The sequence below is a fragment of the Patella vulgata genome, chromosome 6 (genome assembly GCF_932274485.2).
Source record: "Patella vulgata chromosome 6, xgPatVulg1.2, whole genome shotgun sequence".
NCBI classification, from domain to species: domain Eukaryota; kingdom Metazoa; phylum Mollusca; class Gastropoda; family Patellidae; genus Patella; species Patella vulgata.
Genome location: NC_065884.2, coordinates 48,282,056 through 48,309,773, shown reverse-complemented (window position 1 = coordinate 48,309,773; position 27,718 = coordinate 48,282,056). Strand labels below are relative to the sequence as shown.

Sequence of the window (27,718 nt, the reverse complement as noted above, 5' to 3'; positions counted from 1 at the left end):
CTATATTTATTGTAATGTTTGATATTATGACCTTGTACACAGATATAAAACCAATAAAATTGATTTTATTTTATTGTAAAGTTTTCTCGATTTTTACGAAATTAACACACCCCTTGTCTTGAAAAAATCCATTTGCAAAAAGCATAATTTTAAACTATAAAATCAAATGAAAGAAAATATTAATAGAACCAATCTATGTGAGATTTGTGAAATCTTATAATTATCTTGATAATGTAAAACAATACATATCGACTGTGTTGTTAAAGAAAAGAAACAATGCTGTACCCGATTTCTGTCTGATGGTTCAAGTCCTTTGACAAAATAATTCCTTGACGACTAATCGGTTGATTTACGGGGTTAGGACAATTGAAAGGCTAACTTACCTGTAAAAGGTCACATACATCATCGAATTTTCCTTGAAAAAATCGCAAAGATACCAAAGCTCTAGCAAATTTATCATTGTATTGTAATAAATATTGATATTCAACCGGGAGAAGGCTATTAATAAAATTGACGAATCTCTGGAAACAAGGAGTGTATTCCCTTGAGTTGAAAAATTTGAATAAAATGTCACATTCCTTTTCAAAATATTCCTGATTCTTTTGGTCAGTTCTTGTGATGGCTATACTATCATTAATGAAATAGTTCCTTATTATTTTCTGCATAATTAAATTTAGTTCTGGCGATTTAAAAGTTTCGGGCCAAAGTAATAAAGCAGTAAATGGTTGAGAAACTTGTAGACAAAACAGAAATTAAAATCTGTTTCATAAATATGTAGTCTGTTCCTTCATGACTACACAACATCATCAATTTATAAATATTGAAAAGGACATTATTAATGAAGTTTTGATGACGCGTGCGTGTCTGATGTGACACGCGTAATATTTTGAAAACATGTCATTTGATCAGTAGTGATGGCGACTTCTGATACCCACAACACTTGTAAGGTTTTCCACATAGGACTTTTTGCATGCAAGTCAAATTGTCGGCATTTGTCGGGATTTAGTTTGGCGACAAACTTTGAATAAAAGATAGGAACTGACAGTCTCGCAGAGCGATTATATTTATGGTTGCCATGAGTGTACGGAGTTGCTATGGAAGCTGTCATACGGCACGAAGATAGTGTAAAAAAAGCAATAACCCTTTCTGTTACGTCCAGATATATATATGTAGAACTTTATATTTCCCCAGACTGCCTTAAAAACGATAAAGTCATTTTACAAAACTACTTTTATTATTTACTGCAGAAATAATGTATAATGTTATAATTGCAAGATAAGGATGGGTAAAAGAATACATATAAAATAAGCAAAGTTATAGAAATAATTAATTAATAAATAAATAAACCTTTTGTACAATTGAGTACTCACTGTTTAGCCTAAATTTAAACTTATGTATATATTAAATTTTAAAAAAATATATATAAAATACAATAAAAATAACACTAGGCCTACAAATATAATGGCCAACAGAGTATTTATGACAGAAAAATAATCATATATTTACTAGGTCTTGAAGTTCTTTTTTCCTTTAAAAAGCTTAATTTGTTTGACTACCATCAGCAACTCACAGCTAAATTCAAATATTTAAACTTAAGACCATGCTCATTCAGACCCTTATTTATTCAGTTTTTAGTTTCTGTTCATCTTCTTAAATAAAAGTCTTTACAGTAATTTTGACCTATTATGATTTAGGGACACAATTATTTATTGCAAAATAAATTTAAAATTTTTAAATAACAAGTCTCCAAGCAGGGGACATTTAACAAGGCACAAATCCAATGAATGGGAATAAGAAACTATGCACTCCTGTTAATATCGAAAAAATGATATCATGGCAGTGATTTTTAGACTGAAAAATAAATCTACATGTATTTAGTCTGATATGGTCTCAATCCTGTGTTCTTCAAATGATACTCTACCCAATGTATGCTTTTTATAATAGCCATAATCACTTGCTTTCACATCAAAACCACACTTTAGATACATAGATAGAAACCATGCTAATATAAGTCTATCTACGCTCATTAAAGGGTGCAACCAGAGAATGAGGAAAAAACAAGTAGCTCCAGGATGTCTCATATGCCTATATAATTTCTGCATACCCTTTGATTTGTAAGATATTGGACTATTGTAACCCTTTAAACTGTAATACACCTAAAATATATAAAATGATGATTAACTTAATTCTAATTTAAACCTCTCTGATTTGGATCAAAAGTAAAATTTTCAATCTTTCTTCCTTGAGCATAACCAATTTTGCTTCCACTGTTAACAGAGCAAGCTAATAATTAAAATTATAACCAGTTCTATCACATATGTGATAATGACTGACACCAATATTGTCACTTGTATAATGCTGGTTAGTAATTTTTATCGACATGTTAAAGCTTTTAGATTTTATAATTTACCTGTTTCCAACCAATCAGTTCCATGGGTTCCATAATCAAAACTTCTAAGAAAATAATCAGCCAGGCAAAACAATGAACAAGATTAAAGAAGAACCATAAAATCCAGCTTTCATTGGTATCAATTAACCAGGCTGACAAACTATACACAGGCTGCCAAAAGTATATCATTGTCTGAAAAATTAAAAAAAAACCCCAACAAATCAATAGTTTATAGACTTGTATTTATTTAAAATTATTTCCTATCAATAAGAAAAATGAATTTAAACTAATAACTGAGTTTATTTATATATTTAGCAGTAATGCCATGTGATCATATCACTGCCTATGTTACCTTCAGTGGAACGAATCTGCCAATCGATTGCTGAATATAAAAGAGTTTTAAGATTCCCTATGACTATGATTCATGCGCATTTGGTATTCAAAAGTTTAGCTGAACAGTGCTTTGATTTAAGTAGGCCACTTTTGATGATTAGCCGAGTTTCAAGTTATTTATAGTTGTTAACACTAATAACAGTTCAATTTCCCTTTTAAGTAGCATACACAAGAGAAATCGCAACTTGAAATTATTTATTGCACTAATTGTTAATGTATAAAAATGTTTTCTAGGCAAGCTATAAATACACAAAAATTATTCACTTTTACCATTAATGTTAAACCAGTAAATACCACATAAATGCATCTTTCAACAGGTTTTAAACCACACTTGCTGATTCCATTTTTGAAGAAACTACATGCCATCAATGAATGTTGCAGAATGAATATAGCAATCAAACAGACATCAAAAATGATATGTCTAAATTCGGTGAAATCTACAATATAAACAGAAATAATCATATGATATAGTATTGTTTTTGACAACAAACATATATCTACCAATAGTTTTCCCAGATTTTGTTTTTCAACCATATTACAATCTTGGTGAATTCATTTTACTAAAAATGTTATGTGTGATTGGATTTTATATAACAGGTATTTAATATTGCCCGTCTCAGATCTATCTTAGTGAATCAAATGGGTTAATGTTCATACAAGACTCTTAGATTCCTTTATCCTAGTCTTGTGTAATTATCTTTATCTCTTGCGATAGCCTACTATTTCACAGGAAATACAAACTTTCAGTTTCTGTGATTGGCATGCTATTGATGCTAAGGTGCATGGATAGCCAATTCTACATACCAGCCAAGTTATATTTTGAGATTTAATTTGTACACACAACTATTATCATCGAGTACCCATAGATGAAATAAGTTTAATTATAGAATTTTCTGCCTCGGTACAAATTGGCTGATATTTTATTAATTTGGAGGCTAAACTTATATAACCACTTTTATCAATGGGTAACCTTAAATTGAGTACAGTAAGTTAAATTATAGAATATTCTGGTATGAAAATTGGATGATATATATGTCAGACATGTCATTGCAATGCATTTGCAGGACTGGTGCGAGGTCAGACTCTTCAGAGCCCTAATAAAGTAATTGGCCAAATACAGCTAGCTGCTTCTTATTGTATGTAGGTCTGGGCCTAATTGTGAACCTTTCCACCCTCATTCTGTTTTCATATTTTGTTGGTACAGCCATATTTTTTTGGTACTGTCTACTTTGATGCACGTATTGTAGTAATTGTATTGTACCCTACCTATAACTTCTTTATTAATATTATCATCATTATTATTATTATGTTGTTGATGAGATTCTGACTCTCCATCTCCCCCAATTTTAATTCCAACCCTCAACTGCTGGTTGGACAGGAAACAAACTAATGACATCACTGAACTTATTAGTATCGAACCCGATACTAATGGAAAAAATGCATAGATTAATGAACATAGCATGTTAACAATCAATATTTAATTCTGAATAAGAAAGTTCAGAAAAATCTCACAATAACAATATAAGGGAAGTCACTCTGTAAATAAGTCAGGGTTATCCAGACCAAATCCATGCTAAATGAACTTTGATCTGAAATTTGACAGTGCCAGTGGTCGGTGTTCTTGAAAATTAAGTCGAGTCTGGAAAAAGAAAGTATTCGTAAAGACGTTAATGTAAAAAGTTTCAGGTATTATTTATTTCGCCAGAGTTAAGCTTCTTTATGGCTGACACTTAATTTATCCAAAGATTGCATAGCCTATATCGGTAAACCACTGCAGTCAGTCATTAGTTACGATACTATCTCCATCAGACATATCGTTAAAGGGCTAAGCCCGATAATTTTTTGGAGAATAAAACTGTTTAATTTTGGTTCAAAATCCCTTAAAATCCTCTACCTAAGGGCCTAGCAACTAACTCAATATATGGGATAAGTTTTCAAATAACTGAAACCCGTCAATCTTATCTGGAAATGGAGACCAGTGCCCCAAGCTGTATTATGTGGTGTCTAGATAAAACCAGCCATTTTTTGTATAAAAATAATGTGTAGATGAAATTTACCGTTCGTTATCAAGTACAGCATTTGGGTCATTCACTGTATCTCTCTATATTTTGGCGCTTAAATTTCATACATACTCAGACTTTTATTTTTGAGACTCTGTTCAAATAAGGGATAGTCCCTTTAATACTACTTAGTAACTGGAGTAGTCATTCGTTACAGGCACAGGATTCCAATTAACTAAAACCAACATGCAAATACATTAACATGTATCTATCAACAGAGATGCGAACTTGAGTCCAGCGATTCAGACTTGAGTTTGACTAAAAGTTGCTACCGTATGTCTCTATAAAATAAATATCGTCCAAAGTCTTCGACATTGAAAACACAAATTATTTTTCAGTTTAAATCAACATTGATATTGTGATCTTACCAGGAAAAGATGGGCTTCTTTTATCCAAAAACATTTGGTCATTTATCGTGTACCATAATGCGTTTCAGCACCATTTGTAACCATTTTGAGACTTCTTGTGGCATATTTCGATGAACACAACTGATTAGAAATTACAGTAAATCAGTTTATTCATTTATATTACATTACTGTATGCGTTGTGACCCATTTGTGTCCATTTCTAGGTCACCAATATTAGCGATTTAGCTCCTTTAAGTTGCATCAAAGATCCGACTTGTATCGGACTTATGGCAGTTAAATTGTTACAACTCACAATTACTAACTAGTTGAGCTTAGTATTGGGGGTCGTGTTATTTTGGGCGTGTCTGTTAGGGGCAACCTACCGCACAAACTGTCTGGCAGTGGTCATTCATGATTCCTGTGGTGGTACTGAACAACTCCAAAGCTGTTTTAGGTGGTACAGGTTTGAGCTAATCTAGCCTAGCTTTGGTTTGGTTTGGTCTTGTCAGGGATACTCCATCACTACAAATGTTTGGCAATTACATAGCTCTGTCAGGGGTACCCCACCACTAGAAATGTCTGTCAAGAGTGTTTTTGTAATACCTGAAGATGTACGGTACATTTCTGTGCGATTTTCATGTGGTACACTTTTGAGCTAATCTAGACTAGTTAGAGGGCATGGCATTTTGGGCGTGGAATACCACACCCACCACCAGAAACCCGGCAGACTTACATTCTGATGATACCAGATATACATACATTGATACCATATAGGAGAAAATTGGTACACTTTTCAGCTAGGTTAACCCCCTGGGCTCCTGCTCTATATGTCCTTGATGAATTGGATCACAGCCACAAAATTTAGAATTTATATTTTGTTGTCAACTTAAATATACATGTATATAAGAACTTTGTCTATACTACTTCAGCATACAATGGCAGTCAGACAAATTCCAAGTGTAATGAGAAAAATTGTTGCAACAAAATTTAGTCCTAAGTTCCGTGAAGCAACAGAAATTATTGAGACACCAGTTCCATCCCCTGGCCCCTCAGAAATTCTTATAAAAAACAGGTGAGACTACATTTCTGATTGAAGGAAACTATGATATTATTTTAGAATTATATTAAAATCTGATATTTGATAAAAAAAAAAATTCAGGTATTAAATCCCAGATTACTAACTGGAGAAACTATTTTCAGGTTTAATTAAATGATATTTCAACAGCTGGTATTCAAACTGGTATTTATGAGCTAAACTTCTTTGAAAAAAAAAAGATGAATTTGGTTTATGGACGTGTTATTTCAATTAATGAAATTTTGATTTTGGTACAGTTAGCAAAAATCGGCTTGTTACAAATCTTTTAGTTACGGTATTTAATGTCGACTGTTGCACACACAATCAATTACATGTCAACAATGATGTAAATTCTTAAGATAGTTTTTCATATCACAAAATTCATTGAAATTGACCATGTCCTATCCTTTTATCCCTAGCCCGTTCCACTTTCTGAATGTTGATTTTTACTAAAATTCATTGAAATTGACAATTTGATTTTTGACCCAACTAAAAGATGTCCTATCCTTTCATGCTTAGCCTGCTCCCCAGTTATGATTTTTACTAAATAAAGATATTGTATAGAAAAATAAAATCTATTTACAGATATGTTGGTATTAATGCCAGTGATATAAACTACACAGCAGGAAGATATGACCAGAAATTAAAGCCTCCCTTTGATTGTGGATTTGAGGTATAAATAATTATTCATGTTAAAATGCCTTAAATAATTTTAGCTTGAAGATCCATTTCTTTAGTCATATAAATCTGTATAAGAAGCTCAAATTGATTTATTTTTGATATCAATTAAATGATTTCTTGGGCGTGATAATGCCATATAATGATATTCGTAAAAAATTTTTGTTTTTTTTGTTTAAAATAAAGATGCATCTTGTAAGAGCTCAATTTGCCTATTGAGATTTTTATTTAGACATTTATTCGCATGACAAGCCTATAATCAGCTCTCTAGATCATCCTATGGCTCAGATTTAAATAGATTTGAACACCCACTAGATTGAAAAAAAATAACGATAAAATGGAAAATCAAGACTTAATCAATAAAAGTAATTTTAATGAAATTTTCAATACATTAAAGACACATTGTCATGAAAGTTTTTATTAGGTGGTTATTTTCAATAAAAGTATGGCACATTTGGTATATATGGAAAGTACAGATGCCAAAAAACACCCATGGGGCAAGGACTGGGCAAAAATGTCAGGGTATCACTAACTGGCAACCCGATGGCTTTTCCGATATTTAGTTGAGTGAGGGAATGGTTGTTATTTCTTGATCGAATGGTTAAGCAGTTTTGGGAGCATTGAGAATGTAAACGTATAACAGACTCTGCAATTAAACGGCGAAAAAAAAGTTGGCAGAAAATAATTCAAGAATTTACTTAGGCCTCAATATGTTTTGTAAATGGTCAGTAAGTAATGATAAATACATTCTGAAAAATGGACCCTCCCTCAATCAAATTAGGTGACAAACATGGCTTCTAAAAACATATTTTTTTATAGCTTGGGGTATCTCCCCATGAATACAAAGTTTTGAGAAGGTTTTGAAGCAAATTTTTGATAGATTTTTAGCCCAATAATATCATCAAATCACACAGTTTGTATCTTTAATGTTCCATTATCTATTTTTGAATTATTATAGCAAGAACGGCCAGCTCTTTATCTAAGTCTTACATTATATACCTTTAATGCTGGGAAAAAAAAAAGAGTTTGATGTCTGTTTGCTTTTAGGGTATTGGGGAAGTTGTTGCTGCAGGAGATCAAAGTAGTGTGAATGTTGGACAATCAGTTCTGTATATGAATATGGGTGCTTTCTCTGAATACAAGGTATGGAGGAGACTTAATTATTTATTTAGCCTTTACTATTTTAAATGTAGATCATCACTTGTACAAAGAAAAATGATGTCGTTAATTTGATGTAACGTGATGTTGAAAAAAAAAACCATCTTGAATATCAAAACTGGTTTACTTATAGAACAAACCATTTGCATAAACGTGATCCGATTTCTTTCCAAATCACTATAAAATTTCTATGACTTTTAAATTGAATCGTAGAATCTAAGGATTGACACACATCTCAAAATTTGCACATAACAGTAATTTATTTGCATGATTGAACTATATTGTTAAATCATGTTGAATCGGAAATAAAAAAGTTTCAGTCAGCGATGAATTCCACATAACAACTCTGCTTTTATATGAGGTAGAATGTTTAAACTTGTAGATGTTCATTAGGTGAATGTCTTGAATGAGTTCAATGATTAACATTTCAAGATAAAACGCAGCAGATCTAAGAAATTTCATTGGTCGATACACTTCCTGAAAATTATTTAACTGATTTTAGCCATGGGTAGTATAATAATGTTACTGCAATGGTTAGCTGTATGTATCGTAGAAAGAGACACCTGCTGTCCAAGATTTATATCTCCCTAACCACACACACACACACACACACACATGGTAACATTGTGTTAGTATGCACACTTATGTTTTGATTTTGGACTTTACTACTCCATTTAGTTGCTCAAAAGTGCCATGGCAATACCTGTACCAAATACCAATCCTGAATTATTACCCTTAATGCTGAGTGGGTTAACAGCTTCTATCAGCTTGGATAAGGTAATGTGCTGTACACATATTATTAAAAAGTCTTCTTTGTTGGAGAATGCTAACTGAATTTTATTTGTTGGATGGAAGTTCAATTTTAAAACATTTCCATTTTACAATTCTAAGGTTAACAATATCAGAGAATACACTCATATGATGTTTACTGTTTAATAATATACTGTTGTTTTTTTAGTCATTTTTTTACTCCACATTTTGCACCTGTAATGATATCTGTTTCTAGTTCAATATTTTTTTATCTAATAATTTGTGATCTTGACCTCTCCATCCTAAATTGATTTGGTAACTGACTGTTTGTGGTTCCTTATATGAGCGATGAGAAATAACTTCTCAAGCGAATTACTTTTAATTAGTAAGGTTACATGGTCATTTTCCTCTCAACCAATCGTAACTCTTAAAACATGTTAAATCCCTTTTGAACTTAGACACTGTATACATATGATGGTACTTGTGTGTGTGAGTTAGTTTTATTTAACGTCCGCTTCCACCGAGGTGATATCGCAGATGGTACTTATTTTGTCCCAGTTAATATTTGTAGTTGAAGTAAAGACAGTTTGGCCTAGAGTGATCAAGACTAATAATTGGCACCATTATAGAGGAAAATTAACTACCACATATTTTTCTTTTAGTATGGAGAAATAAAAGCTGGTGAAACTGTTCTAATAACAGGTAAGGATTTCCCTTTTGCAAAATTGACTTAGCATTCTGAATTTGTATGTGAACTTTCCTAACATAAATATATTGTAATCTCATATTGTAACTGTCTTGTTTCAGCTGCAGCAGGTGGTGCTGGACAGTTAGCGGTAAATCTTTTTTGATACTTCAATATAAGTACATTATTTAATAATGGTTTGTGTATTATTTTTCCTGTACTAGAAATAAAATATTATTTAAACCAATGTTGATACCTAAAATGGTTCACATTCTTTTATATTCATATGCGTACATGTATGTGATCTAGTAACGGCAATGTTTATACTCATGTGAAATAGTGTTAGCTGGTTTCAAATGCCTTGCATAATATTGGGGAACCATTGGATAAAATACATTTTTCTCAGTGACTACTTAATCTATTTAGTTTATTATATTTTATGATATCAACATTATTACATCCATTTAAAGATAATTTTGGTGTATGTATACAGTGATCTAGTAACGGCAATGTTTATAATAGGCCCTGGTGTTAGCTGGTTTTAAGATGTCTTGCATAATGATGGGGAAGCTTTGGATAAAAATATATTTTTCTCGGTGATAAATTACTGGTTTTTAGTTCATTATATTTTATGATATCAACATTATTACATAAATTTAAAGATAATTGTTGGTGTAAAATAATGGAGGGTCCAACATATCATGTATTGCGATATTTAGCTTTTGTGTTGCAGGTTCAGTGGGCAAAAAATGCAGGATGTCATGTAATAGGAACATGTTCTAGTGAAGAAAAAGTTCAATTTTTAAAGGTTTGTTATATTTACCAGTAAAACTATAGAAAATGGAAATAAATGTGCCAAAAAATAATTGAAAACTATATGTAGTTTATAATTTGTAGTTTAAATGAAGTAAAATAAAGACATGTTGCTAAATATAATACTTGTTCATTTAAAAAAACAACAAAAAAACCGCTGAACTACAATATTTCGTGCTTTAGACTTGTATATCGTAGGTCTCTGCTTGAAACCTCATATAACCGATTTTTGGCCAAAAACACTTTTTATATGCCCACATTGAAATGTGGTCGTATATTGTCGGGTAGCACGTCATTTCAGTCCCGCGTCATTTCGGACTCAACACAGACGACCTTTCAGATTCAGTTTGACGACGGTTCGGACTTACTTGACGACTTTTCAGACTCGGTCTGGCGACGATGAATAATTAAAAGACTGTAGAAAATTTGTGTGATATATTTCTAAAAGCTGTTTTTTTTTTGTTTTATGTGAATCCAATAGTTGTTTTGTTTTATTTAATTGATCGGCGATTCATGAGACTGCTAATAAAAAGATAACACTGATTTTACACTGCTTGTTCTATTTTGTTTTGTTTCATTGGCGAGTATTGAACTTGACAATACAAGATTGTTGAAAATTTGTGTATATTTAGTAATACTGCTAATGTTTTTATAATTCTGAAAGCCTAAACGTCTTTTACGCGAGTCTCAATAATCGAATCAACATACATCTGCCATTATCACCGATTGACAACTCACATTTTTCCTCGTCCACTAAAGAACTGTAAGGTTTCTTTGCGCATACTATAATAACATAGGGATTATCGGTTAATCAGCTTTAATTATCCCACTTTGATCGTTGCCATTTCTAATATTTTCCCAAAAGAGTTTTCTTTGTACGCACTAATTTATCGATTGGTGCTGCTATCTATGATTCGAAAGTTGTGTTCAACCTTTCCTTCCAACTTATTCCCAAGTTCGAAAACGTCACCTACCGGAGTCCGAAATATCACCTGTCCGAGTCCGAAACGTCAAGGCCATATTTTTTAGTCTGAAATGTCGTAAGTATGAAATGACGCGAGACTGAAATGACATGTAATCTAAGTTAATATCCGATTGACTTTAAATTTATACACAGTGTTTAAGGTCATGAGACCTTATCGATTTACGATAATTACTGCCAGAGTTATGGCCCTTGATCACTTCAAAAAATCTTGTGGATGCTCTGAGGTCAAAGTTAATATCCGATTGACTTTAAATTTATACACAGTGTTTATGAGACGAATAAGCCTATTGATTTTCAGCAATTTCCGATAATTACTGCCAGAGTTATAGCCCTTGATCACTTCAAAATATCTTGTGGATGCTCTAGTGGCGAAAGATAATATTTGATTGACTTTAAATATATACACAGTGTTTAAGGTCACGAGACGAAGAAGTCTATTGATTTTCAGCAATTTCGGATAATTACTGCCAGACTATGAATTTATACGAAGGATCCTATTGATTTTCAACGATTTCCAATAATTACTGCCAAAGTTATGGCCCTTGATCACTTTGAAAAATCTTGTGCTGCTCTAGAGGCTTATGTTATCATCTGGTTGACTTCAGATTGATACACAGAGTTTAAGGTCTTGAAACGAACAAGTATATTGATTTTCAGTAAATTTTGATAACTTGAACAGCTAAATCCATGATATTAAATATTTCGTATACCTTATAAAAACCAAACAAATTCTAATGATTTTCTGATAATTACTTAACAAGTTGTTACTCTTAATCAGATTTTAGTGTATTATAAATGTTTCATTACTGAAAAAGTAAAAATATGTGACAACTCTTGTTGACTGCCCGGACGATTTAGCTGCTGTGGGCGTATGTTTCGTTGCCTGACAACCTATCTTTATAAAATTTCAAAAGCTCAAAACTAATTATTTTGAGATTTTTTTTGTTAAACCTGTATTTAAACTTTCCACGATCAAAAAGAATTGGTCTTCTTTCTAGAATCAAAAACATGTATAACATTTTTCGATTATATTTTAGAATAAATAATCATCAACCACACCAAACGAAGTTAGAGAGGGATATTGAAATGGGGTCCGTCTGTCGCTATTTCGTTTCCGGAGCATATCTCATAAACCGTTCAAGATATCGTTCTGAAACTTTGTACACACATCAACCTATTACAGTAGTTGTGCCTTTTGCTATTTAGGAATTTCTTGGATTTATATTTTTATACGCCCTCATTTTCATGTGGACGTATTATGCCGTCGCCCCTGTCCGTCCGTCCGTCCACAATTGTTTGTGGACTCTCTACAGGTCACAATTCTTATCCGATTTTGACGAAACTTGAAATATAGGTTTATCCCCAAAAGATCTCGGCTGCTTTCGATATTGGCATGTATCGGATCGAAACTTCATGGATTATGGCCCCTCATTGTACGAAAAATCACGTTTTTAGCTTGTGGACCCTATAGAGGTCACAATTTTTATTCGATTTTTTTTAAACTTGAAATGTAAGTTTATAACCCAAAGATCTCGGTTCCTTTCGATATTCGCGCATATCGGACCGTAACTTCCTGAATTATGGCCCCTGATTGTACGAAAATTAGCGTTTTTAGCTTGTGGACCCTATAGAGGTCATAATTTTTATCCGATTTAAAAAACCGTATTATTATATCACCGTTACACCCTAAGGAAGGTTGAGTTCGAATTTTGTGAAAATCGGCCCAACAAAATGGCCACCGTTCGTTCTCAAATAGCGTAAAAATATGGTATATCAAGGTTGTGGACCCTATAGAGGTCACAATTTTTATCCGATTTTTTTGAAACTTGAAATGTAAGTTTATAACCCAAAGATCTCGGTTCCTTTCGATCTTCAAGCATATTGAATTGTAATTTCCTGAATTATGGCCCTTGATAGTAAGAAAAATCACTTTCTTGTTAGCTTGTTCTCTATCCATCTCGTGAAAATGTGAGCGTATCCTGCCTGGCAGCCGCTGGTTTGTGTTTCCATGGAAACAAATTTGACTTAGTTTTTAGTGTACAATTTTGTTTCTGTAGCATATCTCATAAACCATTCAAGATATCTTTCAGAAACTCTGTGCTTTTTACCATTTAGGAATTTCTGGGATTTATATTTTTATACGCCCACATTGAAATGTGGTCGTATATTGTTGTCGCCCCCGTCCGGCCGGCGTCCACAATTGCTTGTGGACGCTCTAGCGGCTAAAGTTAATATCCGATTGACTTTAAATTTATACACAATGTTTATGGTCATGAGACAAAGAAGCCTATTGATTTTCAGCGATTTCCGATAATTACTGCCAGAGTTAAGGCCTTTGATCACTTCAAAAAATATTGTGGAAGCTCTACAGGTCAAAGTTAATATCCGATTGACTTTGAATTTATACACAGTGTTTAAGGTCATGAGACGAAAAATCCTATTGATTTTCAACGATTTCCGATAATTACTGCCAGAATTATTTCCCTTGATCACTTCAAAAAATCTTGTGGACACTCTAAAGGCCAAAGTTAATATCGATTGACTTTAAATTTATACACAGTGTTTAAGGTCATACACAGTGTTTGAGGCCATGAGATAAAGAATCATATTGATTTTCAATGATTTCGGATAATTGTCAGAGTTATGGCCCTTGATCACTTTGAAAAATCTTGTGACGCTCTAGCGGCTAAAGTTATCATCCGATTGACTTCAGATTGATACACAGAGTTTAAGGTCTTGAGACGAACAAGTATATTGATTTTCAATGAATCTTTATGACTTGAACAGCTAAATCCATGATGTTGAAAGTTTCGTATACTAAACGTTAGCATGGGGCAGAACTCTATAAAAACCAAACAAATTCTAATGGTTTTCTGATAATTACTTAATGAGTTGTTACTCTTAATCAGATTTTAATGTATTATAAATGTTTAATTACCGAAAAAAGTAAAAATATGCAACAACTCTTGTTGACTGCCCGGATGATATAGCTGCTGTGGTTGTATGTTTTGTTGCCTGGCAACCTATCTTTTGTGTTTCTATGGAAACAAATTTGACTTAGTTTTTGGTGTATAATTTTGTTTAGGTAGCATATCTCATAAACTGTTCAAGATATCTTTCTGAAACTTTCTACAAACATTAACCTATTATATTAGTGGTGCCTTTTGCTAATTTGTACAGACATCGCAACCCATTACAGTAGTTGTGCCTTTTACTATCAAGACATTTCTGGGATTTATATTTTTTGTGTTTCTATCGTTCAAGATATCTTCTTGGCACTTGTATAAACATCAATCTGTGATGGGTGTGCGTTTTGCTATTTAGGATTTTCTCGGATTTATATTTTTTGTTGTGTTTCCTTGGAAACAAATTTGACTTAGATTTTGGTGTTCAAATTTGTTTACAGAGCATATCTCATAAACCATTCAAGAAATCTTCGTGAAATTTTCTACAAACATTAACCTATTATATTAGTGGTGCCTTTTGCTAATTTGGAATTTCTGGGATTTAATCATTTTTGTGTTTCCATGGAAACAAGTTTTTATGCACAATTTTGTTTCCGGAGCATTTCTCATAAATTGTTCAAAATATCTTTTTGAACACACATCATCCAGCATCATCCTAATACAGTAGGGGAGAGCGGGGTACAGTGGGCATGATTTCTTTTTTTAGTGAATTGACCAGAAGTGAAATCCTACAGAGAATCAAACTATGCACTCAGTTGAAGCCAGTCATGTGTTCGATTTAACAGTGCTGTTAAGAAGTTAATAAATTGAAACCATTTTTGTGTAGATCATTGTAAAACCAAAATTTTTTTGGACCCAATGTGCCCCGTATGTGTGGTACACTGGGTCACACTATGGGACACAGTTGGCCATCAAGTATGTTTCTTTTAAAAAAATGTATAGTAAACACACCGAAACTCATAAGAACTGTAAAAAGTAAACTTTTAGTTCAAAATATGAATTTGTTTCAAGACTTTAACACAGATATCCTGCTGAAAATTTAAAAAAACAGCTTAACATTGAATAAACAATTCTTTAACTGGAGAAAAAAAATCTTTTATGTGAAAAACTCCTATGACTTGTAAGTCAGCAAGGATTCGTAACCTAGGACCAATATTTCCTTAAAAACAGCTCAAATATCCAGATTCTGTCTAAAATGGACAGATGAGATTTAGCTAAACTCGAAATGCTTATGCTCAGTGTGCCCCTCTGAAATGTGCCCCACTGTGCCCCGTCATCAACCATGTCAGAAAATCGAAAATGGCAGGAAGACATGTGATAGTATTATGAAACAAAATATTTCTAATGAGAGTCAAATACTATCTCCTTCACCTGGGATTTCAAGTTTGTGGACTCTTACAAAATCTGTAGTAGCCAAGCAGTTTAACCAGTCCGCCAAAAATTCACTTTTGCGTCAGAAAAACAGTTAATGGCCGATAAATATTAATCAGCTTACGTGAATTTATTGAATTTAGGAGGACAAATGGGGGCCGTATAGGGGAATTCCCCAGTGATGTCACAATTCAATTTTCCCAAAACAGTTAAAAATTACAAAGCCTGGCTTACTGTGCCCCATGGCTTACTGTGCCCCGCTCTCCCCTAGTTGTGCCTTTTGCTAATTAGAAACTTGTCGGATTCAATAATTTTTGCGTTTCCATGGAATATAATTATTATTCTAGAGCATATCTCAGAATCTGTTGAAGATACCTTTATAACACTTTTACATTCATCAGCCTATTATTTTATTTTTTGATGACCTTCCTTCTGTCCCGATTTCATTTCTAGAGCATATTTCATAAGTCAAGAAATCTTTTTAAAACTTTATACAAACATCAAACTATTAAAGTATTTTATTTTGTGATTGATAAGCTTAATGTTGAACATACAGCAGCTGTTTTAGGTAGGCAAAGGTTGTTGTGCAAACCTAGTAAAGGGAGTAGCAACTGCCTTGCAGAGCTACTATGATCAGAGTATGAATCTTATGACTAGTCCCATTGATATTCCAAGAAGTTGTTTTTCCTTATGCCTTCCAAACAAGTTCAAGGGCGGTGATGACTAGTCATCTTGTTTTCACTTGAAAATGTTCATGAATCAAAGCGTAACCATATTTTCACCAAACAGATACCCAATATTATTTTAAAAAATGTGGCAGTCTTATTTAAAACAAATTTTATCAACTAACTTCTTTACTAAGTTTCTTCATTTTTTCATTAGACCAGGTTTCAAGTGGAGATTCACAATATGTACAGGGTTATCTTTAAAATATGAGATGGTGACTTTAAAGATACATTCCCGGGTACAAACTGGGTGATTTGATGATATATTTGGACTAAAAACATATTCAAACTAATTAATTTATCATAATTTTGATTCAAATCCTTCTCAAAACATTGCAATTGTCAGGAATACCCTGGCTATAAAAAATCGATCAAAAGAGGTCATGTTTGTGTCACGTGACTTACCTCTCTCGGTACCGATGCAAAGTAGGAGGAAAATTCATTGCGTACACAATACGATGTTATCTTTAATCGCTGACTATTTATTACAAATATCAAAGCCTAATTAAATTCTCGGATTATCAACCACCCACGTCTCTTTCCGTGAATTTTATCTCAGAAAGTGTTGTACGTCTAATTCTTCATAAAGTTCTTAAAGTTTATCAACATGTACATCAAGCGCTCAATCTCCGCGTGCAACCTTCGACGTCACACGTGCAGACACTTCTAATCGTCGGCTGTCGATTAGGGAAACCCTTACATTTTTGTCCAGTATGCGCTCCATGAATGTTTTTCAGGGAATTCAGTATTTTTCTAGTAAGATTGGATATTTCTACATTCCATATATACCAAAATTGTCATACTTTTATTGGAAATAACCACCCGATAAATACTTTTCTGGGAACGTAGCTTTAAGTGGAAATTGTTTAATTATATTAATTCATACAAATTTATATTTTTAGAGCATTGGTTGTGATCGTGCCATTAACTATAAAACAGAAGTTTTTAAAGAAGTACTTAAATCAGAATATCCTGTAAGTAATTATTCTTATGCACAAATTAATAATCGTTTGTGGTTAAAATTGACATCTTGCCTATGGTGTTTTCCACTATATTTTGTTCTATGCTTTGTTGTACAGTTATCCAGCAATTGACATGCATTCACGCTAATTTCACAATTATGTTGTCTATAAAGTTTGTGTATTTTTAATGGGGGCCGCTGTGGTTGTGTTTTTAGGACACTGGACTAATCACTATATATCCCAAGTCTGAATCCTAGCGCAGGCTGGAAAGAATTTTCAGGGTTTTTCCTGCGTGTAAGGGTAATGCTTGCAGGGCTTGGAAGGAAAGGGTGTCTAGAAATAGGCCAAATAAACAAGGCGAGTAGGTAGAACAGCATATTCCTGAAGCAATGGACCGAGAAATCCCTCTCTGGCCATTTCTGGATTGGCTTCTGATACTTGAGCTTTTTAGGGAATGTGTCTATTCTTCCAGTTCAATCAAATCTATCCCAAATACAGCAACACGACAGCCCTTTGTTTAATCTATTAAAAACGGTGAAAGTATTGTTTGTCTCCAAACAGTGTTGTTTACATTGTATCCGCTTTGATAGCCTCATTTGTCACGCAATTAGTTTTTCTGCAATATTCTGCTATGCACTGGTTAATTGGGCATAATAAAATTGTGAGTCATGACATAATGTAAACATATTTGGTCCAATTTGGAACTCTGTTTAAAGAGTAATGATATTGTTACACAGTTAGCTATTGGTTGTTAATTGGACTATTGACTAGTCATATAATTTGGAACAGATATTTGCTTCTATTACAACAGTGTTAAGTGGGATTAGCTCTAATCAAACGAAACACTGCTAGGAGTATGGTAGAACAGCTGCAATTGGGGCAACTTTCTCTCTTCTTGCATTACCTTGTTAAATAATTATATATGCATTTAAATTATTATATTTTAGAAAGGCATTGATGTTGTTTTTGAATCTGTTGGTGGAGAAATGTTCGATACATGTATTAACAGGTAAGTTTCCCATAGAAAATTGATCATTTACCAATAAAAAATGTTATGCACAAGGCACATGAATATTATTGCCTTAATCGAAGGGGGACCTTTTTAAAAAAAATTGTAATTAGTTAAGTTTAACTTTATTTTTTAATATGATATTACCGTATATGAAATTTACATTTATTTTTGAGAATTAGCTGTGTCTGGGTCATTTTGAATAGGATATTGTATGAAATTAATTAAGAATTTTACATTTTGTAATTTTGTTATATATGTATGTACTCATTTTGTATGATTAAATAAAGAAATCAGATACACATAGTAGAACAGAATATACAAATATTTTAAATAGATATATAATGTTACAGCCTGGCAGTTAAGGGTCGGTTAATAATCATTGGATATATTTCTGGCTATGAAAGTGAAAAGGGTTTTAAACCTTCAAGATTATCTACTCTTCCACAAAAGGTAAGTGAAATGCAGAGGAGAGAGGATGAAATTGCATTCAATTGTTTAAGCTATGTTCAGTTTAATTTCGCAGGGTCTGAAATCCAAAAGTCAGTAATCCTTCATGGTTTTGTTTTATAGTGATATTTTTTTTTTCTCTTTTTTATACCGTGCACTCTGTACCATAAAGTCCGTCATTGAGGGGGGGATGAATGGTTAGCATGTGCGCGCTGTATCATAAAGCCTGCCATTGATTCAACTGGCGTGGTTTTCAATCCCCGGTTGTACGTGACAAGGAGTAGGGTCGCCTGTCCAACCTCGTGGGTTTTCTCCGGGTCCTCAGGTTTCCTCCCACTGCTAAAGACCCCTACGCGCAAGCGAATTATTGAAATAAAATTAAACCATATGTTAGCCCTGAAATGACCTAGTTTGTGTCAAGTGGACGTCAAACCCCATTTCTTTCTCTCTCTCTGTCATTGAGTAGGGTCGCCTGTCCAAGCTCGTGGGTTTTCTCCGGGTCCCTCCGGTTTACTCCCACTGCTAAAGACCCCTTTGCGCATGCGAATTATGGAAATAAAACTGAACCATATGTTAGTCTCGAAATGACCTAGTTTGTGCCGAGTGGACGTTAAACCCCATTTCTCTCTCTCTTTTTTATACGAATCTTGTTGTCGCCTCCGCCCGTCTTGTCGGTCGGTCTGGCATCCACAATTGCTTGTGGACGCTCTAGAGGCTAAAGTTAATAATCGATTTATACACAATGTTTAAGGTCATGAGACAAAGAAGCCAATTGATATTCACCGATTTCCGATAATTACTGCCAGTTTTATGGCCCTTGATTACTTTGAAAAATATTGTTGATGCTCTTGAGACCAAAGTTATCATCCAAGTGATTTTAAATTTATACACAGTGATCATTTGATTGACTTTAGATTGATACACAAAGTTTAAGGTCTTGAAATGAACAAGTATATTGATTTTCAATGATTTTTATACGCCCACATTTTCATGTGGACGTATTATGCCGTCGCCCCTGTCCGTCCGTCCACAATTTGTTTGTGGACACTCTACAGGTCACAATTCTTATCCGATTTTGACGAAACTTGAAATATAGGTTTATCTCCAAAAGATCTCGGTTCCTTTCGATATTGGCATGTATTGGATTGAAACTTCATGGATTATGGCCCCTGTTTGTACGAAAAATCACGTTTTTAGCTTGTGGACACTATAGAGGTCACAATTTTTATCCGATTTTGTTGAAACTTGAAATGTAAGTTTATAACCCAAAGATCTCGGTTCCTTTCGATATTTGCGCATATCGGACCATAACTTCCTGAATTATGGCCCATGATTGTACCAAAAATCGCGTTTTTAGCTTGTGGACCCTATAGATTTTATTCGATTTAAAAAAACGTATTATTATATCACCGTTACACCCTAAGAACGGCTGAGTTCGAATTTCGTGAAAATCGGCCCAAAATTGACTGACAAAATGGCCGCCGTTCGTTATCAAATAGCGTAAAAATATGGTATATCAAGGTTGTGGACACTACAGAGGTCACAATTTTTATCCGATTTTGTTGAAACTTGAAATATAAGTTTATAACCCAAAGATCTCAGTTCCTTTCGCCATTCGCGCATATCGGACCGTAACTTCCTGAATTATGGCCCATGATTGTACCAAAAATCGCGTTTTTAGCTTGTGGACCCTATAGATTTTATTCGATTTAAAAAAACGTATTATTATATCACCGTTACACCCTAAAGATGGCTGAGTTCGAATTTCGTGAAAATCGGCCCAAAATTGACAGACAAAATGGCCGCCGTTCGTTCTCAAATAGCGTAAAAATATGGTATATCAAGGTTGTAGACCCTATAGAGGTCACAATTTTGATCCGATTTTGATGAAACTTGAAATATATATTTATAACCCAAAGATCTTGGTTCCTTTCGATATTCGCACATATTGGATCATAACTTCCTGAATTATGGCCCTTGATTGTACGAAAAGTCGCGTTTTTAGGATGTGATCCCTCTAGATGTCACAATTTTTATCCGATTTTAAAAAACGTTTGAATATATCACTGTTAAACCCTTTTGATGGTTGAGTCCGAATTTCGTACAAATCGGACCAAAACTGCCGGACAAAATGGCTGCCCCTCGTACGCAAATATTTTAAATATATGGTATATCAAGGTTTTGGACCCTCTAGAGAGTGAACACAATTTTGATCCGATTTTGAGGTAACTTGAAATACCTGTTTATAACCCAAAGATCTTGGTTCCTTTCAATATTCATGCATATCGGATTGTAACTTCCTGAATTATGGCCCTTGATTGTACGAAAAAATCACTTCTTTTTTTGAGCTTGTTCTCTGTCCATCTCTTGCAAAATGTGGGCGTATCTTGCATGGCAACCGCTTGTTGATAACTTTAACAGCTAAATCCATGTTATTAAATGTTTTGAATACTAAACGATAGCATGGGGCAGAACTAGAAGCCAAACAAATTTTAATGATTTCTGATCATTACTTAATGAGTTTAATCTTTGAGTTGTATAAATGTTTCATTACAGACAAAGGAAAAAAATATGCGACAACTCTTGTTGACTGCCTGGACGACTAAGCTGCTGTGGGCGTATGTTTTGTTATCTGGCAACCTATCTTTTTGTCTTTTTATTAGCTTTTACCAAAATCAGCCAGTGTTCGTGGATTTTTCGTTACGAATTTTGTAGTAGATTTTAAAGAATATATGACCAAATTAGTTCAACTTTTAATGGAAGGAAAAATAAAAAGCTTTGTTGATGTTGGAGAGACCTCTAAATTTGGACAATTTAAAAAATTGGAAGGTGTATCTAATGCTGTAGATGTGAGTAACAGTTTATATACCTGACAGAATAGTGCCAAAATATTTGGTGGTCTTCTTTAAGGAGGATGTTATGTATTACAGTGCAATAAAGGGAAAAGATTAAAGATACATTAGTTAAGAGTTCAATAAAGAGTTGGCCATTCTTGCTATAATAATTCAAAAATAGATGATGAAAAAAGAAAATAATGAAAATTTCAGTCAAATTACTTCATCCTCAGCGAAGTTATCATTGTTTGTAGTTTTGACAAGATGTGTGCACAGTGGTAACCAGGGCACTGGTATAATCCGGACTTAGCCTCGCTTTCCCATTTTTTATACGCCCACATTGAAATGTGGTCGTATATTGTTGTCGCCCCCGTCCGTCCGTAAGTCGGTCCGTCATCCACAATTGCTTGTGGACGCTCTAGAGGCCAAAGTTAATATCTGATTGACTTTAAATTTATACACAGTGTTTAAGGTCTTGAGACGAAGAAGCCTATTGATTTTCAACGATTTCCGATAATTACTGCCAGAATTATTTCCCTTGATCACTTCAAAAAATCTTGTGGACACTCTAAAGGCCAAAGTTAATATCGATTGACTTTAAATTTATACACAGTGTTTAATGTCATGAGACGAAGAATCCTATTGATTTTCAGCGATTTCCGATAATTACTGTCAGAGTTATGGCCCTTGATCACTTTGAAAAATCTTGTGGACGCTCTATAGGCCAAAGTTAATATCCGATTGACTTTAAATTTATACACAGTGTTTAAGGTCATGAGACGAAAAATCCTATTGATTTTCAACGATTTCCGATAATTACTGCCAGAATTATTTCCCTTGATCACTTCAAAAAATCTTGTGGACACTCTAAAGGCCAAAGTTAATACCGATTGACTTTAAATTTATACACAGCGATTTCCGATAATTATTGCCAGAGTTATGGCCTTTTATCACTTTGAAAAATCTTGTGGACGCTCTAGAGGCCAAAGTTAATATCCGATTGACCTAAAATTTATACACAGTGTTTAAGGTCATGAGACGAAGAAGCCTATTGATTTTCAGAGATTTCCGATTATTACTGCCAGAGTTATGGCCCTTGATCACTTTGAAAAAACTTGTGGACGCTCTAGAGGCCTAAGTTAATATCTGATTGACTTTAAATTTATACACAGTGTTTAATGTCATGAGACGAAGAATCCTATTGATTTTCAGCGATTTCCGATAATTACTGTCAGAGTTATGGCCCTTGATCACTTTGAAAAATCTTGTGGACGCTCTATAGGCCAAAGTTAATATCCGATTGACTTTAAATTTATACACAGTGTTTAAGGTCATGAGACGAAAAATCCTATTGATTTTCAACGATTTCCGATAATTACTGCCAGAATTATTTCCCTTGATCACTTCAAAAAATCTTGTGGACACTCTAAAGGCCAAAGTTAATACCGATTGACTTTAAATTTATACACAGTGTTTAAGGTCATGAGACAAAGAATCCTATTGATTTTCAGCGATTTCCGATAATTACTGTCAGAGTTATTTCCCTTGATCCCTTCAAAAATCTTGTGGACGCTCTATAGGCCAAAGTTAATATCCGATTGACTTTAAATTTATACACAGTGTTTAAGGTCATGAGACGAAAAATCCTATTGATTTTCAACGATTTCCGATAATTACTGCCAGAATTATTTCCCTTGATCACTTCAAAAAATCTTGTGGACACTCTAAAGGCCAAAGTTAATACCGATTGACTTTAAATTTATACACAGTGTTTAAGGTCATGAGACAAAGAATCCTATTGATTTTCAATGATTTCCGATAATTACTGCCAGAGTTATTTCCCTTGATCCCTTCAAAAATCTTGTGGATGCTCTAAAGACCAAAGTTAATATCCAATTGACTTTAAATTTTTACACAGTGTTTAAGGTCATGAGACAAAAAATCCTATTGATTTTCAATGATTTCTGATAATTACTGCCAAAGTTATGGCCCTTGATCACTTTGTGACGCTCTAAAGGCTAAAGTTATCATCCGATTGACTTCAGATTGATACACAGAGTTTAAGATCTTGAGACGAACAAGTATATTGATTTTCAATGAATTTTTATGTCTTGAACAGCTAAATCCATGATATTAAAAGTTTTGTATACAAAACGTTAGCATGGGGCAGAACTTTATAAAAACAAACAAATTCTAATGGTTTTCTGATAATTACTTCATGAGTTGTTGCTCTTAATCAGATTTTAGTGTATTATAAATGTTTCATTACCGAAAAAAGTAAAGATATGCAACAACTCTTGTTGACTGCCCGGATGATTTAGCTGTTGTGGGCGTATGTTTCGTTGCCTGACAACCTATCTTAAATTAAATTTGTAAATGGCGAACCGTTTTAATCCGATGCCATCGAGAGTCGATGTGCATGTGCAATAAATACTATCGGTGTAGACTGGAATAACCAGATGCTAGAAGTTGCCATTCAATAGAGACTTCTGGCGTATTTCGCCGAACATAATTGATTTGAAATTAGAGTAGAAACGGAAATGATTGAATGTAAATCAGTTCATATACATTCATATTACATTATATGCTTTGCAACCCAATTGTGTCAATTATTAGTCCCAAATATTAGCGATTTAGCTCCTTAAAGTTTCATCAAACTCAGATAAAAATTGTGACCTCTAGAGGGTCCACAATCTTCGTATTACATACTTTTACACAATTTGCGTACAAAGAGCAGCCATTTTGTTTGACAATTTCAGTCCGATTTTCCCGAAATTTGAAGTCAACCTTCATTATGGTGGAATGGTGATATATTTAAACGTTTTTTTAAAATTGGATAAAAATTGTGACCTATTAGAGAATCCAAAAGCTAAAAAACACAAATTTTTGGACAATCAAGGGCCATAATCCAGGAAGTTACAGCAAATATCTAAAGGAACCAAGATCTTTGGGTTATAAACATATACATTTCAAGTTTCATTAAAATCAGATAAAATTGTGACTTCTAGAGGGTCCACAAACTTAGAATTACATATACTATTTAAGTGTACAAGGATCAGCATTATGGGGGGTTGTCAACGATATCACCTATGGTGGAAATGGATGTAAAATTTTAGGAACGAATGAAAAGCATTGAGGTGTAATCGTGAAATATTTGAATGCTTCTTTAAATCGAATAAAAATTGGGACCGCAGTGGGACCACAAGCTAATAATGCGATTTTTATACGCCCACATTTTCAAGTGGACGTATTATGCCGTCGATCCTGTCTGTCTGTCTGTCCACAATTTTTATCTGATTTTGACGAAACTTGAAAGATTTTGGTTCCTTTCGATATTTTCATGTGGACGTATTATGCCGTCACTCCTGTCTGTCCGTCCACAATTTTTATCTGATTTTGACGAAACTTGAAAGATCTTGGTTCCTTTCGATATTGGCCTGTATCGGACCATAACTTCATCGATTATGGCCCCTGATTGTACGAAAGACCACGATTTTAGCTTGAGGACACTCTATAGAGGTCACAATTTTCATCTGATTTTGATGAAACTTAAAATGTATGTTTATATCCCAAAGATCTTGGTTCCTTTCGATATTTGCACATATCGGATCTTAACTTATTGAATTATGGTCCCTGATTGTACGACAAATCATGTTTTTAGCTTGTGGTCCCTCTAGAGGTCGCAATTATTATCCGATTTAAGAAAAAACGCTGGAATATATATATATATATCACCATTACACCGTAATGTCGGTTTAGTTTGAATTTTGTGACAATCTGACCAAAACTGCCAGACAAAATGGCTGCCCCTCTTATGCAAATAGTGTAAACATAATAATGGTATATCAAAGTTGTGGGACCTGTAGAGGTCACAATTTTGATCTGATTTTGATGAAACATGAAATGCTTGTTTATAACCCAACGATCTTGGTTCCTGTCAATATTCGCACATATCGGATTGTAACTTCCGGAATAATGGCCCTTGATTGTACGAAAAATCATGTTTTTAGATTGTGGTCCCTTTAGAGGGCACAATTATTAACCAATTTAAAAAATTGTTTGAATATATCACCGTTACACTCTAGTGATGACTGAGTTCGAATTTTGTTAAAATCAAACCAAAACTGCCAGACAAAATGGCCGCCCTTTGTGCGCAAATAGTGTAAATATATGGTATATCAAGGCTGTGGACACAGTTTTGATACGATTTTGATGAAACTTGATATACATGTTTATAACCCAAAGATCTTGGTTCCTGTCGATATTCACGGATATTGGATCGTAACTTGAATTATGGCCCTTGATTGTACAAAAAATTGCATTTTTAGCTTGTGGTCCCTCTGGAGGTAACAATTTTTATCCGATTTAAAAAAACGTTTGAATATATCACAGTTACACCTTAATGATGGTTCAGTACAAATATATATACTCTAGTGATGGCTGAGTTTGAATTTCGTGAAAATCACACCAAAACTGCCAGATAAAATGTCTGCCCTTATTCGCACACAAATAGTGTAAATATATGGTATATCAAGGTTGTGGACCCTCTAGAGGACACAGTTTTGATGAAACTTGAAATACATGTTGATAACCCAAAGATCTTGGTTCCTGTCGATATTCATGGATATCGGATCGCAACTTCGTGAATTATGGCCCTTGATTGTACAAATAATCACATTTTTAGCTTGTGGTCCCTCTAGTGGTAACAAATTTTATCCGATTTAAAAAATGTTTGAATATATCACAGTTACACCCTAATGATGGTTGGGTTTGAATATATCACCGTTACACTCTAGTGATAGCTGAGTTCGAATTTGTGAATATCGCACCAAAACTGCCGGACAAAATGGCCGCCCCTCATATGCAATTAGTGTAAATATATGGTATATCATGGTTGTTGATCCTCTAGAGGCCACAATTTTGATCCGATTTTGATGAATCTGTGTCCTCTACAGTTTCCACAAGCTAAAAACGTGATTTTTTGTACAATCAGGGGTCATAATCCATGAAATTATGGTCCGATACATGCCAATATCGAAAGGAACTGAGATCTTTGGGAAATAGACCTATATTTCAAGTTTTGACAAAACTGGATAAAAACTGTGACCTATAGAGCGTCCACAAACAAAAAGTGGACAGACAGTGGCGACAGGTATAATACATCAGCATGAAAATGTGGGGGTATAAAAACATTTTTACCTGTTAATTTTATCTGTTTCAGTATCTTTACAGTGGACAGAGTAAAGGAAAAGTTATAGTAGAAATAGATGATTCATTTAACAGCAGGTTGTAATATAACAGTGGCCTACAGCTTTAATATTATTATGTGTTGATATTGTATATTATAACATATATAAAGCTCAATGATATATGTTTTATCATCTTTCATTTATATAAAAAAAAGATTGTACTAAAAAATATATACAAAATTTGTATAATAAATATTATTAAAATAGTTGTACCAAAAAATTTAAGGAACTTTGTATCATAAATATAGAGAATATATTTTTAATATAAAAACCCCAAAAACAACAGTCATTTACTGATTTATATCTTTTAAAATTGGATAATTCATTCAGAAAAGAATATTCAATAGTTATTCCCTTGTGGCATAATTTCAACATCCAGCATGAAACATAAATTATTGTATTACATACATACTTACCCTCCCACAATTACTCATTGGAAAAGAGACATTCAGTCTACCTTTCTCATTACTAATCATTAACTTGTTGAAAATAATGATTGATCAAGTAACATGTATTCCTAAATTTTCTGAGCAGGTCAGCCAGACTGCCTGTGTAGGCATGCCAGGAACACCTCCTTTGGGGCCCAAGTAGGTGGCCTCATAACTTAACCTTGTGCGTATACAAAGGGTATTTCGGGACTCCACCACCATATCCTTAACGTTTGTGAGAAACTGGTTCATAATTGTCTAGCGAGAATTTTATACATTGTCAGCTACTTAATGTCGAGTATAATGCTGCAAATAGAACGGGAGAGAGAGAGAAATGGGGTTTAACGTCCACTCGACACAAACTAGGGCATTTCGGGACTAACATATGGTT

At 33.7% G+C, this 27,718-nt stretch overlaps 1 protein-coding gene and 1 long non-coding RNA gene across 2 annotated transcripts; one reads left to right on the top strand and one right to left on the bottom strand.

The window, feature by feature from the left end:
* Nucleotides 1–2,016: 2,016 nt before the first annotated feature.
* Nucleotides 2,017–4,307, bottom strand: LOC126823936 (uncharacterized). The gene is made up of 4 exons (XR_007681377.2): nucleotides 4,049–4,307; nucleotides 3,053–3,219; nucleotides 2,411–2,581; nucleotides 2,017–2,156 (listed from the first exon to the last, which is right to left on the bottom strand). It is a non-coding gene; the product is annotated as an uncharacterized LOC126823936 (long non-coding RNA).
* A 25-nt stretch (nucleotides 4,308–4,332) lies between these two features.
* LOC126823930 (prostaglandin reductase 3) lies at nucleotides 4,333–27,105 on the top strand. Its single transcript, XM_050553005.2, has 13 exons — nucleotides 4,333–4,468; nucleotides 6,119–6,261; nucleotides 6,850–6,937; nucleotides 7,990–8,085; nucleotides 8,779–8,877; nucleotides 9,513–9,552; nucleotides 9,658–9,686; nucleotides 10,269–10,343; nucleotides 17,298–17,369; nucleotides 18,305–18,366; nucleotides 18,720–18,819; nucleotides 21,480–21,665; nucleotides 26,872–27,105. The coding sequence occupies exons 2-13, from the start codon at nucleotides 6,125–6,127 to the stop codon at nucleotides 26,941–26,943; spliced, it is 1,056 nt and encodes a 351-aa protein (XP_050408962.1). The 5' UTR covers nucleotides 4,333–4,468; nucleotides 6,119–6,124; the 3' UTR covers nucleotides 26,944–27,105.
* Nucleotides 27,106–27,718: the final 613 nt, after the last annotated feature.

Coding starts and splice junctions, on each gene's coding strand:
- LOC126823930 (XM_050553005.2), top strand. CDS start 6,125: ATGGCAGTCAGACAAATTCCAAGTGTAATGAGAAAAATTGTTGCAACA. Junction 6,262..6,849: donor GAAATTCTTATAAAAAACAG/GTGAGACTACAT, acceptor ATCTATTTACAG/ATATGTTGGTATTAATGCCA. Junction 8,086..8,778: donor GTGCTTTCTCTGAATACAAG/GTATGGAGGAGA, acceptor TACTCCATTTAG/TTGCTCAAAAGTGCCATGGC.